General features: G+C 62.8%; 1 protein-coding gene across 5 annotated transcripts in view; it reads right to left on the bottom strand.

Annotated features, from left to right (window-relative positions):
* VAV2 (vav guanine nucleotide exchange factor 2) overlaps positions 1-15,243 on the bottom strand; it is a 144,682-nt gene extending 129,439 nt beyond the window's left edge. For 2 of the 5 annotated variants that reach the window (XM_079111895.1, XM_079111894.1), the window contains exon 1: positions 14,499-15,243. In XM_079111895.1, the coding sequence (XP_078968021.1) occupies positions 14,499-14,702 (204 nt within the window). In that variant the 5' untranslated portion in view covers positions 14,703-15,243. The remainder of the gene's footprint in view (positions 1-14,498) is intronic. The other 3 variants (XM_079111898.1, XM_079111897.1, XM_079111896.1) reach the window with 3 other exon arrangements.
* Positions 15,244-15,668: the final 425 nt, after the last annotated feature.

Genomic DNA, 15,668 nt, shown 5'->3' with positions numbered 1-15,668 from the left:
CCACGAACCCATGAATGCTGCAAGCTGGGCGAGAAGTGGACGGGCCAGCAGGCTGGTCAGCAAGCTACTGCGAGGTTGTTTTCTGATTAAAGCTTTACTGGACCAATGGCAATAAAGGATGCCCCAAAGTCAAGGGAAGGCAACACCCTTTTTAGGAAAACCACTCTGTCCACAGGCAAGACCCACTGGAGAGTGACAGGCACAACTGCACGGGGTTTCAGGGCTGCGGAGCTGGACATCTGCAAAGGCCACCTTGTCACCTGACATGAACCCCTTGGGCGGGGGCCCCAACCCTTCCCAGAGCCCAGGCCAAGGCCCTGCAGGAAATGGAGGTCGGCACCTGCCTGTGGACCCTCTGGACAAACTGCACCCTGGAGGCAAAGCTGCCGGTTGGTGGAGGGCACCAGCTCGGGCTCCTGCTCAGTGCCCGGTGCTCCCACAACCCTGGGCTGCCCCTGGGTACCTGCAGAGCCCTTGAAGGAGACCAGGTCTGACCCGTCCTACCTCCCCCTGAGGGCCAATCTGCCCCACCACCCATTCCAGGGGCACAGAAAGCCCTGGGGCAGAGTGACTGACCCACCAAGAGCCCACCCAAGCCCATCAGGCCACACGGTGAGGCGCTCAATGGAGACCACAGCTGGCCAGGTCCCAGAATGCAACTCGCACCCAGAAGCCGTTCCCAAAGCGGAGGACAAGAACCCAGGGGCCAGCTCACAGCACCAGGGGCTGCAGCCTCGGACCGCAGGGTACCCCAGCCCCCCCATACACTCAGTCACGCCCACGTGGGCCCACCACCAAGACAGGGCACACTCGGCTTTCCCTGAAGTTGGGAGCCCCGGAGCCGTCCTGGCTCGAGGGATCCTTTGACACGGGTGGGCTGCAGCAGCAGGGACCACCACCTCCCTGAGTCCCGGCCACAGCCCACCCGAGTCCCCATACCTGAAACCACCCCAGCTCTGGCCCTGACACAAACAAGGAAGCCGGCCGTCCCCAGGGACCCAAGGGGGCTGGGTGAGAACGCTCCAGCCACCCACGCTGTGCATCCTGCCCCTGCACCCTGGCCTCTGGGTGCCGGCACCCCACAAAAGCCACTCCTCGAGAACAGCAGGCACAACCGCCTCCTGCTCTGTGATCCACAGCCCACTCTCCCCGGGCCTCGCGGCTAACAGATGCTTCCTTTAAGCAGCTAAATTACCACAAAATACACCCAAAGAGATGACAGGCCAATTTCTCCCAAGGTTTATTTGCATGAGGAAGGAGTGGCGAGGAGACATTCTATCTTCCCTTCAAAAAAAATTTTATTGCACACATGAGTAAAGAAAAAAAGAGAGGCTGCCAGCACGTGAATCATGGATGGCAGTGCTCGAAGACAAATCCCAGCGCCTCGGGAGAGCAGCGCCTGGGGAGAGCGCCAAGGCTGTGCCCAGGCTGTCCCGCCCCGCCCACTGTGCACGCAGATGGGCTCTTTGTGCTCTGGCCTCAGTTTCCAGGACTTTTAAATGGAACCACTGTGACTGCTCCTCCAAGTGCTGTCAAGGGGCAGTGACAGTCCCGTGCAGGGCCAGGTCCACCATGGAGCCCCCCAGGGCGTCCAGGACCACGGGGGCACCGCAGAGACAGCCCTGGGAGCAGCCCAGAGAAGGCAGTGCAGCCGGTGACTCCCTGGGCCCAAGGACTCCAGAGGGGGCTGGGGACTCTTGGCCAAGCCCACGAAGCATGAGCAATGTCCTGGCCAGACCCACTGCCCGCCCACCCTCTACACTCAGCCCAGGTGCAGGCCAGCACCTCGCAGCAGCCAGATGACGGAGCAGAAGCGCCAAGCGCCAGCACCCTGCACGTGAGACGTGGCTGTGACGTTCTGGCTTCCTGCCCACTGACCACTTCCCACGCTGCCCAGGGCAGCCACCATCCACACATGGGACCCACTAACATGCAGAGACAGGTCCAGGTGGGAGGTAGTACAAGGTAGTACAGGGACCAGGAGCTGGTCCAGGATGTGGGCTCAGCCCCAGTCATGGTCCCCAGCCGTCAAACCTCCCCACACCGGCCTCCTGCGCCCCCTGCACCCTGACTGTCAGTGGGGAGGTGGCAGGTTCCTCCCCCAAATAAAGGGGTGGCCCCTTGTCCAACTGTGTCCAACAGGACAGACAGAACCCTGCAGGCAAAATAAGGTCCCTCAGGCTGCCCAACTCCAGAGTCCGCGAGTGGTCGCAAGTCCCCAGACGCCTAGGAAAAGGCTGACGTGAGATGCAGGCGGGCACCCAGGCACAGGGTGGAGCAGAGGGGGCCCTTATCCTGACCCAGGGTCCACTCTGACTCTCCCGCACCCAGTGCACCACACACCCTCAACCCAGGAACAACGCTGCCAGAAGTCAAGCTACACGGATCAGAGTGTAACACGCACGCACACGCTCTTGCACACACGTGCATGCACACATGCACGTGTGCACACACATGCACACGTGTGCACGCACAGCCCACCACGAAGGGAGGCTCACAGCCCAGATGGATGGGCTGGGTCGTTCACTCCCAGATCCCATCACGCACAGCCCATCCTCCAGCCCTTCCAGGGAAACCTCCACGCCAACACCCCTGAATCGCTGTGGGCAGGAACGCCACCCCTGAGCTACACAGAAAACCCGAGACTCTCCTGAAGAAAAGCTACACCACTATTAAAAGCAGACCCGGCCTGGGGCCCGGAGATGACCACAACTGGAGGAAGCTGGCTCTGCCAGCTGAGCCCGAGGACACAGCCCGCCCACAGAGCAGCTGAGCATGGACTGTGTTCAGAGCACCCAGCAAGACCCAGACAGACCCAGACAGACGGACGGAGGCGTCCCAGCAGGACAGGGCAGGGTAGCTGCCCTCAGGAGTCACACACATCCAGACGCCAGCAGCCTCAAGCCTTCCTCCCGCTCCCTTCCGAGAACTGCCCGACAGAAAAGATGCCCTGGTCCACAGCCAAGGCCGCTGAGACCTGCCTGCCCCGGGGCCACTTCGCTCCGACTCGCCCACCAGGCCCCGACTCGCCCACCAGGCCCTGGCCCTCCCAGGAGGCAGGGAGAGGGCGCCTCCCCTTGCTCTCCCGCAGACCTATGGGGTGCGCTGCTCCAAGAGGCCACCTCTCAGGGGCCAAGGCGAGGGAGGGGGCAGAGTCTGCCAGGACAGCCAGGAGAGGCCACAGGGCAGACCACAGTGTGGACAGGAGGAGGCCATGGGGCAGACCACAGGGTGGACCACAGAGCAGACCAAAGGGTGGACAGGAGGAAGGCATAAGGAGGACACGTGGGCAAGGGAAGCACATGAAAAGGCGTCGGGACAAGTCTCACAGCCGTGCAGACAGCTGCCCCTCCCACCCAAGCAAGGCTGACGGGCATCCTGCCACCACGCAGCCCGCAGCAGCTGGTTCATCCTGGCCCAGAGGAGGGCCTGCCCAGAGGCCATCCCAGAGGGCTGATGTCCCGAGGGCTGCCCAAAGCCAATGCACAGACAGGAAGGAGCCCAGAACAGCCAGGGCACAGACAGGCCAGGGTGCCCACTGCCACCAACAGGCAGATGTGCTCAGGGAAACCTGACCCCTGTCCAGTGCCAGTGGCGGGGTCACAGGGGCAGGACCCCCACTTCACCCAGGAACATGGCTGGGAGGCCACTGGCTGGACTCTGGCCCACCTGCAGAGCCCCCCATAGTAATAAGCACAGCTGTGCGTCCCTGAAGGGTCAGACCAAGAGGCGAGGCCACAGACACTGAGTGGCCACCCATTTCCATTCAGCCAACTGCAGAGGAGCAGCCAGGCGGAGGGACCACACGGCAGTTAAGGAGGACAAAGAATGGTCAGGCCAGGCCACGAGGCCACATGAGAACACACCAGGAAGGTGGAACAGGGGTCAACGCTACGTCCCTGAACCCCTGACCTGGCCCACTCCCCGTCATTCAAGGCTCAGCAAAGGCCACTTCCTCCAGGAAGGCCCCTGCCACCGACGGGACGCAGGTGGCCCTGCCCAGCCTCTTCTACACTCCTGGTTAACACCTGACCACGTCCACCTGGGCCCTGAGCAAGAGCCAGCAGAGAGTGGGCTGGGCAAACAGGCGCTGCACGGAAGAACCAGGCAGAGGACCCCACACTCCCACCAGGACGAGGAGACCAGAAACGGAGCGCTGTCCACTCTGGCCCCAGGGAAGCCCAGGCCACCCCACTCCAGGAGGGGCAGAGATGCCAGGGTGGGGCAGGGAACTGGTCTGAGCCTCTGCTGACGTGGCAGAGGCGGCCAGGGGCAGACAGAGCAGAGGCTGTGGCCGCGCAGCCCGCCCGCCTCTCCTGCCAGAGCCGCTATCCTGTGCCCCAAGGGCAGGCCTCCAGGACAGCAAGTCCCTCTCCAGGCAGCCACCTCCCCTGGACACCTGCTGGACATACAGTGACGTTCTATTCTGGAAGTAAATGCCAGGAGGAATGGCCAGGGCACAAGGAAGACAATGGTCACAGCAGTGGCAGTGCATGGGCCACCGGCTCCCACACAGGCTGCACACACTTAACGCAGGTGTCGGGCGGGACCCTGGCATCTGCAGGGAAACAGGGTGCCACGTGTCACAGGCAAGCCGAGGCTCAGAGAGGCTGGGTGACGCCCCCATGGACGTCCACCATGGACTCCAGGCCGGCGTGGGAGATGAGGGCTCCTCCCACCAGGCCCAGCTCACCCTTCCTGCAGTTGACCAAGCTCAAGCAGGAAGGTGACCCTCAAGGTGGCAAGGTGGCACTTTGAGAAGCCCTCCAACAGCAGAAGACAAACCCCTCTCCCCAGCCCGATGCAGATGGCAAGGGGCATGGGGCTCAGGGATGAGGGACTCGGGGACCGGCTCCAAGTCTGGAAAGGCCCCAGGCTGAGACACCGGGTGCTGCCCTTAAAACCAAAAGTGCAAAACCGAACAGGCCAGAAGCCAGTGGGAGCATCGGTGGTGGCAAGCCAGAGCTGCTCGGCAGAGCAGGCAGGGACCCACCAGTGGCTGCCAACCCCGGGCAAACTGTCAACACTGACAGGCGAACCCCACAGACAAACTGGAAGCCACGGCTGGCAGGCCGGGGAACCTGACATGGCGCTTCATGCAGACCTGCCGGGCTCCAGCTCCACCATGGCCTGTTTGTCGTCCTTGTTTACACTTTGGATTCGAAAGCCACAGAAGCCCGGCAGCTGCAGGACGCTGAGCAGGCAGGACCTCTCAGGGCACAGCTTCAGAAGACAGAGATCACAGCACCGGAGCACAGCCTCCACCTGGCCGGGGCCGACTGCACCCAGGCTAGCATGGGGCTGGTCTGAGCCTGAGCCCTGAGCCCAGGAGGATCCCAGGTCTGGGAGCCGAGTATGGAAGGGGAGGGCCCCAGCTCCACTGCACAGAGTGGGCACCCGGTCCACGCTGCTCCTGCACAGGCCAGGCACTGGGCTGGAGCCATGGGGCCCCACTGCCCTCTTCAACCAGTCCTCAACCAGACCCTGTGAGGTGGCTCTTGGGAAACCCCTTCCAGACAAGGAGGCCGGGCCTGGAAAGGCCACTCAGCAGCCAGGAGGCGGAGAGGCAGCATCAGAACCCAGGCGTGAGAAGGGACCTGCCGTGCCATCCCTGGGCCGGGCCCAGGTGGACAGGGGGACCCAGAGGAGTCTGCACAAACAGTCACCGTGGGCGACTGGGGTCCCAAGGACCAGGGCGGGAGCAGAAGCAGCACAGCCATGTGAACTCCGCGGAGGATGTTGACAGTGGGAAGACCAGCAAGCACAGGGGGCTTCCTCTGCAGAGACCAGAGGCAGAGCAGCCTGCCGACAGCCACGCGGGCCAGGCCAGGACTGCCCAGCACCTGCCAACTGCACGCCAGCCCCACTGCTGAGCTGAGAAAGCACTCTCCCAGCACAGGTGCAGGAAGCTGGGAGGAGGCAGAGCAACCCCTCCCGCCAGGAAGCCCGCCTGCCAGTCTTACGGGAAACGAAGGCCCAGGGCCTCCTGCCCTGATTTTTTTTTTTTTTAAACTGGGGATTGAACCCAGGAGCACTTTGCCTCTGAGTCACATCCCTAGCCCTTTTTAAGAAAAAAGTTTTTGAGACAGGGTCTTTCTAAATTGTCCAGGCTGGCCTGAACTTGCGATCCTCCTGCCTCAGCCTCCAGAACGGCTGAGAGGACACCGTGCACAGCTTGCTGGCTTCATTCACCCTTCCTTCTACCTCCCCCTCCAGAAAGCCAGCAACACAGACGATGCCCTTCTCTGTGGCTCAGTGCCCAACAGCAGGTGCTCTGCAGATGGGGGCTGAGGACGTGACAGAGGGAGCCCCCTCCCAGCCACCTGGCAGCAGCTGTGGAGAGAGGCCATGCCAGGCCATGGGAGAGGCAGTGTCTGCTGGCCCTGAGGCCTCTCTGGACTCAGGCACAGGGATCTGTCCCCCGAACTCCCCACCAGCTCGAACACAATGCCAAGGGCCTAGTCTGCTGGCAGAGGGAGGAGGGAGCACATGCAGCCCCAGGGCAAGAGCCACACTGCAGGCAAGAAGGCTGGCCCCAGCTATGCAGCCTGGCCACCCGCAACTCTGCCTCCTCACCCCAGAACTGCATGCTGCACAACCTGGGGCCGGGCAGGGCTTCCCTACCAAGGGCAGGGCTGGGCAGTCAGAAACCGGACCAGGGGGTTTTCCCAGCCCTGAGTGCCCCCGGCCCAGGCAGAACCTCCCCAGGAGCCAGGGGCACCGCCCAGGCCCCACACCACAGAACAGTCACTCCCTACCACCCACCGTCCAGCTGGCCTTAGGGCACGGCTGCCATCCCTGGAGCCCCTGTCAAGCCACCCTCCAGGTCCCAGTCATGAAAGGCCATCCTGGCCAAGCAGAGAGCAGGCACACCACGCAGCCCAGCACCAGCCTCAGGCCCAGAGAGCCAACCCCAGGGCTACCAGCTCCTCGCCCTGTGCCTCCGCTGCTGACACAGACTTCCCAACACAACACCAGCAGCAGCGACCTGGGACGCGGGGCAGGGGACACCTGGCCACTGCCCCACGGAGCCTCTCAGCCAAACCACCACCATCTCCACCTTTCAACCAGGGCCACCTCCTCCAGGAAGCCCTCCACACCATCCTGCCTGAGGAATCCCAGGGCAGCACAGCCCTGAAACACGCTGACACGAAGCCTGTGTGGGCCCATCTCCTGCCTGCCCAGCAGGGAAGCCCCTTGCCAGGGAGCAGCAGAGAGCGGCAGCAGGTGTCCCAATGGGCCAGCATGTTCTATCTGCCAGCGGGCTCTGGGTGAATGGCCAATAGGTCCCCTCCTCCATCCTGGACTAGAGTGTTGGGGACTCTGGCTCACCTGGGACTTGGGACCAGGCAAGTCCTCTGCAGGTAAGGGACGGCACTGACGCCAGCCCCAGAGCGAGCCCTCGGTGTGCACCGTTGGTGTGCCACGGGTCGTGTGCACCAGGAGGTGTGCCACGGGTCCTCCTGCAGCTGGATAGCCAATGGGGAGGCGGCGGGAAGACAGATGCCCACTGGGCCCTGGCCGTGGATGCCAGGGGAGGAGCAGGCACCCAGTGACCAGCAAGGCCCAGTGCACCAGCCTTGACAGAGGCCCAGCTCCAGGCCAGGGGCAAGGACGTGGCATCCGGGACCCCACCAGGCCTCGAGAGACACACGACTTTCTCACCAAGTCCTAACAGTCTTTGGGACAGCCACTGTCACCCGAGGGTAAGGAGGCCAAGCCCAGGAGACCCCGGCAGGGCCACACTGCTGTGCCCCTCAAGGACCTGTCTGGGGACAGCCTCCTGGTCAGAAGAGGTGGCTAAGGACAAAGCCCCACCGTCACTGCTCGGGACAAGGTCAGAGACGCAGCTTGGCACACAGACTGGTAGAGCACAGCCGAGCACAGCCCGCGGGCAGCTCCTGCCTGACAGGCCCATGCCAGGGCTTCCAGAGCACATGGAGTCCACAGCAAACCTGGCGAAGGGCCAGGAAGGGGAGTGCCCAGAGGACCAGGGGCCCTCCAGGGGGTCCTGAGCTGGCCAGGAGCACCCCCAGGGGCAGGCCCCCAGAGCAGGTGCCTGGGGGTCCGGCAGAGAGAAAGAAAAAGGGCAGGGCTGGAGGAGGGAGCAAAGGCCCTGAGGTGTGGAGCCTCGGACAGGCTGCCGGCCGGAGCTCCCGGGACTGGGAGACAGGCCAGGCACCCAGCACCAGGCCAAGGGATGCCTCAAGGTGGGGAGGGACAAAGCAGGTGTCGGAGCCAGACTCCACGGCTGAGCGGAGGGACCTGGCATGCAGGTGCAGGAGGCCACAAGGGCAGGAGTGGTCCAGGCAGGGCTCAGCTGACCAGCCAATGCCCAGCTGACCACACAGGTACCACAGGACCCACCCCCTGCTCCAAATGCCCTGCAAGCCAAAGAAGGGTCTGACATTTTTAAGTGGTGGGAGGGGAAAGCCAAAGGAATTCTGTGACTCGTGAAATGTCCCTGAAACTCGGAGTCCACTCTCCACACGCACATCTTACTGGAGCACAGCCGCTGTCCAGCATGCTCACCGCAGGGCCGAGAGGCTGCTACAGAGACCCCTGGCCCACAGAGCCTGCGCTGCTTCCCACTGGGCTCTTCCCAGGGAACGCCAGCTGCCCTGCTCCTGGTCCAGGAGAGGTGGACTTGGGCACAGTTAGAAGGGACAGGGGAAGGGGCCAGGCACCTGCCAAAAGCCAGGACCCCACCCACCCACCAGCACTGCCCCTATGCTGGACATCCATCCTCAGACCAGAAGTCATGACCCATGGACATGGCCTGGACACAGACACAGGAGGAATGGACAGGGGACAAATGTTCCCCACAGATGACCTCAAAGGAAGGGAACACGCTGCGCGCTGCCCAGCCTGGAACCAGTGCTTCCCAAACTGAGGAGGATTCCCCCTGGAAGGGGTCACCCTCAGCCACCCAAGCCTCTTGGGAGCAAAGGGCTCCAGTGAGGCTGGGTGGGGGCTCTCAGGCTGTGCCCACCCAAGGCCGCACACAGCTGGGGAGCGCCTGCCCTGGTTCTCTGAGGCTCCCACATCTCCAGGCCCAAAGTGGGGACACGGGCTGCTCACAATGGCTTCCCCATGCACACAGCTCTCTGCTCACTTTCACCCTGCCCATTCCACGCCGGTTTTTTTCAATCAACACATCACACAAACCCCGTCACCAGACTGTGCCTCGCCCTGGGCCCAGACTTGCTTACTGGTCTCCCTGCAGATTTCCAACACAGGTCGCAGGACCAGCTCCACGCAGCCTGCACCTGCCGCTCCCTCGCCCCGCTGCACTGCCCGCCCTACCGTGCAGAACTGCTAACATTTGGGAAATTGGAGTTTCTTGACCTTGTTTGCATTACTGCCCCCTAAGGAGCCTTCCTGGACATCCTTCCTAATCACACCCCTGCAGGAAACTTCCATACCAGGAATGTGCTGTTCACAGGTCTCCTGATAGTGATACACTTGTATGCTTTACCCTTGAAAAGAATAAGATTTATGCACCTCAAAGCCCTGATTTGCCCCCCTCAGGGACAATCTGTTGAGACTGCATAGGTTAAACAAAATATATTATTAAAGTTAGCATGTCACATCTCTTACCTTTTTAAGCTGACATATTTCTATTTGGCAGCACTGATATGAATAGAAAACAGGCATGTTGTATGTGTGGACACCCATGTGTGTGCAGACACACACGCGCACGCACGTGTGCACACACAGGCATCCACTGATCAATTCCCAGGTGGGAGCACCTGCATCCCTGAGCATGCCGCCCACCACCAAGGGACCAGAGCTCGCTGGAGAAACAGCCAATTCCCGAGCTGGGACAAAGGAAAACATTAGCCGAGCCTGGAACATCCTGTGCCTGAAAGGAGACGCTCAAAGGCTGATTGGGAGCATGCCAAAAAGATACACAGGAGTCAGCCTGGGGCAGGTCCCCACCACTCACCCTGCAACCACGCAAAGTGCCAACATAAATAATGACAGTAAGAGATGGCAATGCATGGTGTAAAACAGGAAGCCCATCCGAGCCCGGGGGAAGGGAGCAAAGGAGAAAGGGGGTCAGAGGCGGGTGGAGGAGGGACAGAGGAAGGAGGGGCGAGGGAAAGGAGAAGGGGCATCGAGAAGCACCGCCTTTTAAAGTTTTAGCTACCAAGGGGAACAGAGTGACCACGGTGGGAACTCTGGCAAGTCCCCTTCCTCAAGTCATTAAACTCAACATCCCAGCAGAGGGACAAATCTCAACCTGTGACCCTGCTGGGACCCAAGGAGAAGGATACAGCGTCTGTGCTGCTATAGCTGCACAGCCCAAGTCTAATGATGAGGAGGCACCGAACAACCCAAGAGAAGGGACACACTGCCATGAAAGGAGGCTGTGACCTTCCCAGGTCAAGGTCATGAGCGCCAAGGAAAGGCATCCCAGGCTGAGAGACTCAGGGGAGCAGGGTGCAGCCGAGGACCCTCAGGCCACCCTGGCTGTGAAGGGCATTTACTGGGACAATCGGAAACGTGAACAGATCACCTGTAGCTGCTGCTTCTGGATTCGGATGGCCGTGCTGCAGTTCTGGAGACACTAAATGGTCAGGGGGCCGCGTCACCAACTCACCCACAAATGGCTCAAGAGAAAGTTATTCGTACTAAACTCATAGCTTGCCAAAAATCTGGGTTACTTTCAAAATCGAAAGAAAAAAGGCTTCCTCGTTCCCATGGAACCAGCCTTTCCCTCTCTGCTCCCAGAGACTCCTGGGTCTTGAACCTCAACCTCCCGACAGGCAGCCCCTGGCTGCACTCCTGAACACGCTAGGCACGAGAGCAGGGTCCCTCCAGTCCAGAACATCTCATCCTGGACTTCAGAACCGCAGAGACAGCCCAGCCTGCTGCCCTCCCGCCCTCATGCGGCGGTGGGGTGGGACTCATTCCCCGGTGAAAGAACAGAGGAATGAAACCCCATCCCTCAGCAAGGACCCAGGCAGGAACGAGGCCATGCCTGGATGGGCTCAGGCCTGGAGGATGGGGACAGCAGCAACCTTCACACTCTCCACATACCCAGGGCCCGAGCTAGGGAAAGGAGGCAGGAAGAGGTGCCTGTGATAAAACAGCATCCAAGTGCAAACTGAGGTGGCCACGACGAACAGCAGGCACCCGGAACAAGGCCAGCAATGCCCCGACAGGAGGCAGATCAGCGGGCTTCCTGGAGGAGGGGGCCCCAAGCCAGCTTCCTCCTGCAGGACTGGGCTGGAGGAGGGAGGTCTTCTGGCAAGGACACAGCACATGATGGGCACCAACTGAAAAGCCATGGGTGGGGACACAAAATGGATGGTGAGAGGAGAGGCCAAGAGCAGAGTGAAGTGGGAGCGGGGACAGACCCTGGGGGCCCAGGCCCCAGCCTTTTCTCGCTGTGTCCCTGCAGAGAGGCCACCAATGTTCGAGGAGGAGGAGGCCTGGATGTTGACGTGGGCATGACAGAGCTGGGTGGGTGGGCTTCCAACGGGGCCTCTGCAGAGCGAACGCAGGGCTGCCTGCTGACCCAGCACCCTCAGGACCTCAGGACCTCAGCTGCTGTAGGAGCGCAGGGCCCCTGGCAGGATCAGCAGATCATGGCCATAGCTAATTAGTTTAATTAAACCCAGGGTGGCTTCCAGGCATTTTGGAAAAGTAAAGAGCATTCTGCCCACTGCAGGAGGGCTCAATCCAGCAGGCAACAGGAACTCCCTGTGATCACCTCCCAGGCCTGGCTGTACGCAGCAGATGCTCAATCAACGTACCCTGCTCTCCTGCTCCTCTGGGGCCGCTAACCCCAGATAAACTCAGAGCGAGGGGAACTCCAGATTCTCTGACCACAGACGTCACCCCCAGAAGCCAGGGCATTCTAGGACCTCACCGAAGGCTTTGAGCTAGACAGGTCCTGGCACACCGTGGTGGGCGTTCACCCTGCAGAGGGGCCAGGTGCCCAGTGTAACACGGGCACTCTCCTGCCCCACCCAGCCCTGAAAACAGACACACGCCATGAGTAGCCCACAGAAGGCCAGGCGCACGCAGCAGAATGTCAGCAGCAGCAGGAAGCCAGGAAGTCCTCTGAAGTCACAGTTTATTTCAACAGTCCTGGGAGGGAGACCTGACTTCAAATGTTAGTTCTGCCACTTATTATCTGGGTGACCTAAGGCAAGTCACTCAAACTATCTGACCTCTAACTGCATCAGGTGGCCGACCCTTCCAGCAGCACAGGTAAGAAAGGACAGCTGTCATTTTTCTTGTGATCCAACCACTGCAGACAGAGAGAGATGACACCTTCTGTCCCGCCATAAGAAATGTGAGTTTCACAGACAGCAAAGAGTGAGCACCCAGAGAGCGTGAAGTCCCTTTCCACATGCACAGGTGCCCACGGTTTAAAAAGCGGGGGGGGCCCTTTCTTTACTCATGAATATACCAATGAGGGCATCTGTCTGCCCCCAATCCAACAGGACACAGGCTCGGAGCACCTGCAGGTGTCTCTGAGCAGCAAGAGACATGCAAAGACCAGTGTGACCCCGTCCTCCAGGAAGGAGAAGACAAGCAGAAGACCAGGAGGGCAGCCTGGGCCACAAAGGACAGTGCAGAGTCTGGATGGCACCCCCAACATTGCTGGCATCCATCAAACAAGTGTTAAAGACGCTCTGCATGCGTCTCCCCAGCACACCCTCACACCATGGCTAGGAGGTGACTACTCCGACTGTCTTCATTAGGGAAAATGAGGTCCTGAATGTGGTCACCCACCTAGGAGGTGACAGTGCCAGGATTCAATCAGAGCCACACAGACACACACTCGTCTGATTCTCTGACCACCCAGAGCCCTATTAATACCACTCTACCAGGACAAGGGCAGGGGGCTCAAAAGGACCCTTGGGGTCCATAGCGCTGCCCAGCTGATGACCCTGGGACCCCAGGAAACCCGACCTGAACTTCCAGGAGAACCCAGGTACTCCTCGGCCAGGCTGAGCTCTGCCAGCCACCACAGTGCTGAGCCACGCACCGGTGTCCCCAGCCTCAGCCTCACTGCCAGTCAGTGCTAATACACCCAGAGCAGCCAGCATGATCAGCCAGGCAGCTCAGTCAAGGGCAGACACCTGGTCAAGGCCCAGCTTGTTTGGGGACAGCAACCCTTCCTCCAGCCATAAAATGGGGTAAGTACTCCCCAGCTCCACAGGGCATGAAGGCAGCGTAGAATACAGAACCTGTTAAAGTCCTCTAGGAGCCACTGGGGCCCCCACCTTGGGCATATGGTCATTAAGAGGGTACAGTTCCTGACTCTGGCTGCTGGGGAGGCCCTGAGGGCTCCCTTTCTGGGCCGTCTGCCCCAGTCCCAGGACATCATCACTGAGAGGCAGAGTGGACCCCCACCCCTCCCTGGAAAAGGGCCCCATCTTAGAAAGGCAGTCACTGCCAAAGGGCAGAGGCCGCAGCAAGCAGGCTGGAATGTTAGGATGGGTGACTCACTCGACCCCTCCCCCCCAGGCACTGTATTTCCCCAAGTACCCTGGTGAACAGCCACTGTCCACTCCGAGTTGCCCAGCCACCTGGGACAGGGGCTGCCCGGCAGGTCGCGTCTGTGCAGTCCTGGATGGACCCAGGCCACCACACAGTTCGCTTTGCCTCCCCAGATGCCTTCAAAGCATGCTAGGGTGGGGGTTCCACGACCCCTGGAAGGCGGGCCGCAAGCCTCCATTCTGCTTAACTCTCAGCCAAGTTCTCTCTTTAAGGGGCCAAGAAAAGCTGCTCGGGCCATCGGAGCGGACATTTTCCTGCCCAGCCCTGCGGCCATACGGGTGCCTCCGCCACGACAAAGGCCACACTTGAGGGCCCAACCGGAGGTGGTGAGGCAGCGATGAGGGCTCGGCCGCGGCGGCCGCATTGAAGACCCCAAAGATGGCTCGATCCCTGCCCCGGTCCCGGAGGAGACGGAGGCCGACGAGGGGGCAGCGCCCAGCCCACCCTCGCTCTGGCCTGAGCGCCCCCGCCCCGCCGCGCCCGGGGCAGGCACCAAGAGCGCGCCCGCTCGCTCTCCACCGGCCCCAGCTCCAAGCGCGAAGCCCAAACCTCAACCCCGCCGCAGCCACCCGGTGCGGCAGCCTCCCCGGGGTCGGTAGGGACACTCGCGGGGCCGGGGTGCCCAGGCTCCGCAGGGGGGCGGCAGTGCTGGGCGCCCCGCGGGGCTGGAGTCTTCCTCCTGCCCAGGAGGCGTAGAGCGGGGAACCGGCTCACGGGGGGAGCAGTACCCGCGGGCGGCGGAGACGCGCCCCGGGCTTGGGGGACTTTGGCCAACTTCGTGCCTCCGGGGGTCGCTGCTCCCAGCCGGCTCCAAGGCCGGGGACGCGCCCGCCTTTATCAGCCCGCCGGCCGCCCGCCGCCGGCCCCAGCCCTGCGCGCCAGCCAATGTGCCTGGCCTCCGTAGCGCCGACCTCGTCGTTCCGGGGTGCGCTTCCCCGGAGCGCGAGGGCCCCCCGCCGCGTCCAGACCCTCACCTGGGACATCTGCGGCCGGAAGTTGATGTCCTTGAGGTCGATGGAGCCGGGGGAGAGGTTGTGCAGCAGCTGGCACAGGAGGACGCCGTCGCGCAGCGCCTGCGCCAGGTCGAAGACCACGGCCGAGGGCCACACCACCCGGTGGTTGGGCGGCAGGACCTTGCAGTCGATCAGCCAGCGGCCGCACTGCCGCCACTGCTCCATGGCGCCCGGGCGCCCGTGGCTCGCGGCGGCCGCTGGGCCGGCTCGCTCAGGGCAGCGCTCCGGCCAAAGTGCGGCGGCCGCGGGGCATCCCGCCCGCCCGCGCGGGGCTCAGCGGCCGGGGCGGGGCTTCGCGCAGGCGGCCCCGGGTCCCCGCAGCGCCGCCGCGCGTCCCTCCTTTTCCTCCTCTTCCTCCTCCTCCTCCTCCTCCTCCTCGGGCTCCTAGCCGGCCGCCGCTCCCACCCACGTGCGGCCGCCGGGAGGGCACCGGGCAGCGCGTGGGATCCCCGCTTCACACACACAAGTCCGCTCTGGCCCCGGGCCGGGCTCCACGCCGCCCGCCGCCGCAGCGCTCCGCGATCCGCCCCGCCAGGCACCGCATTCTGCGCTCCGCGCGCCCCGCGGCGGCCGCCGCTCCTGCCCCGCCCGAGACAAAGGCCCGCGGGTCGCTCGCTCCGCGCGTCCCGCGCCTGGGCCGCCCGCGCCGCCGCCGCTTTGTTCGCCCCGCCTGCCGGCTCCGCGCTCGGAGCCCGGCGCTCCGACTCGGCGGCTGGGCTGCTCCGGGACGCGGGGGGCACGGGGGGCGCGGCCACGTCGGGCGGGGCCGGGGGCGGGGCCGGCACCCTCGCCTGGCACCTCCCCGCCGCCCAAGCGCCGCCCCCGCCCCCCCACTTCCTGCCCCGCTGCGGGCGGCGAAAGTTGCGGAGGGCGGGGCTGCGGCGCCGGCCCCGGCGCACACTTTTTCCGAGAGGTACCCGGACTTTTGGAGAGGCCTTCCCCCGACTGGCGCGACCTCGCCTGAGGAGTGACGGCCAGGTCGCAGTGCCTGTGCCCCCGTATGCCTCTGGACCTCCGTGGAGGTCGGGAAGGCGGGGCGCCCTCTCACGGCCTTTCGGAAAGTACAGACCCGCGAGGGCGCACCAGCTGGAGGGAGGCTCCCCACCCCGCTGGCACGTCAAGCTGCCTCGG

The sequence above is a fragment of the Sciurus vulgaris genome, assembly GCF_902686455.1.
Source record: "Sciurus vulgaris genome assembly, chromosome: 15".
In the NCBI taxonomy this organism is placed as follows: Eukaryota; Metazoa; Chordata; class Mammalia; order Rodentia; family Sciuridae; genus Sciurus; species Sciurus vulgaris.
Note: the sequence above shows the minus strand (reverse complement) of the source record. Positions and strands in the feature narration are given on the sequence as shown.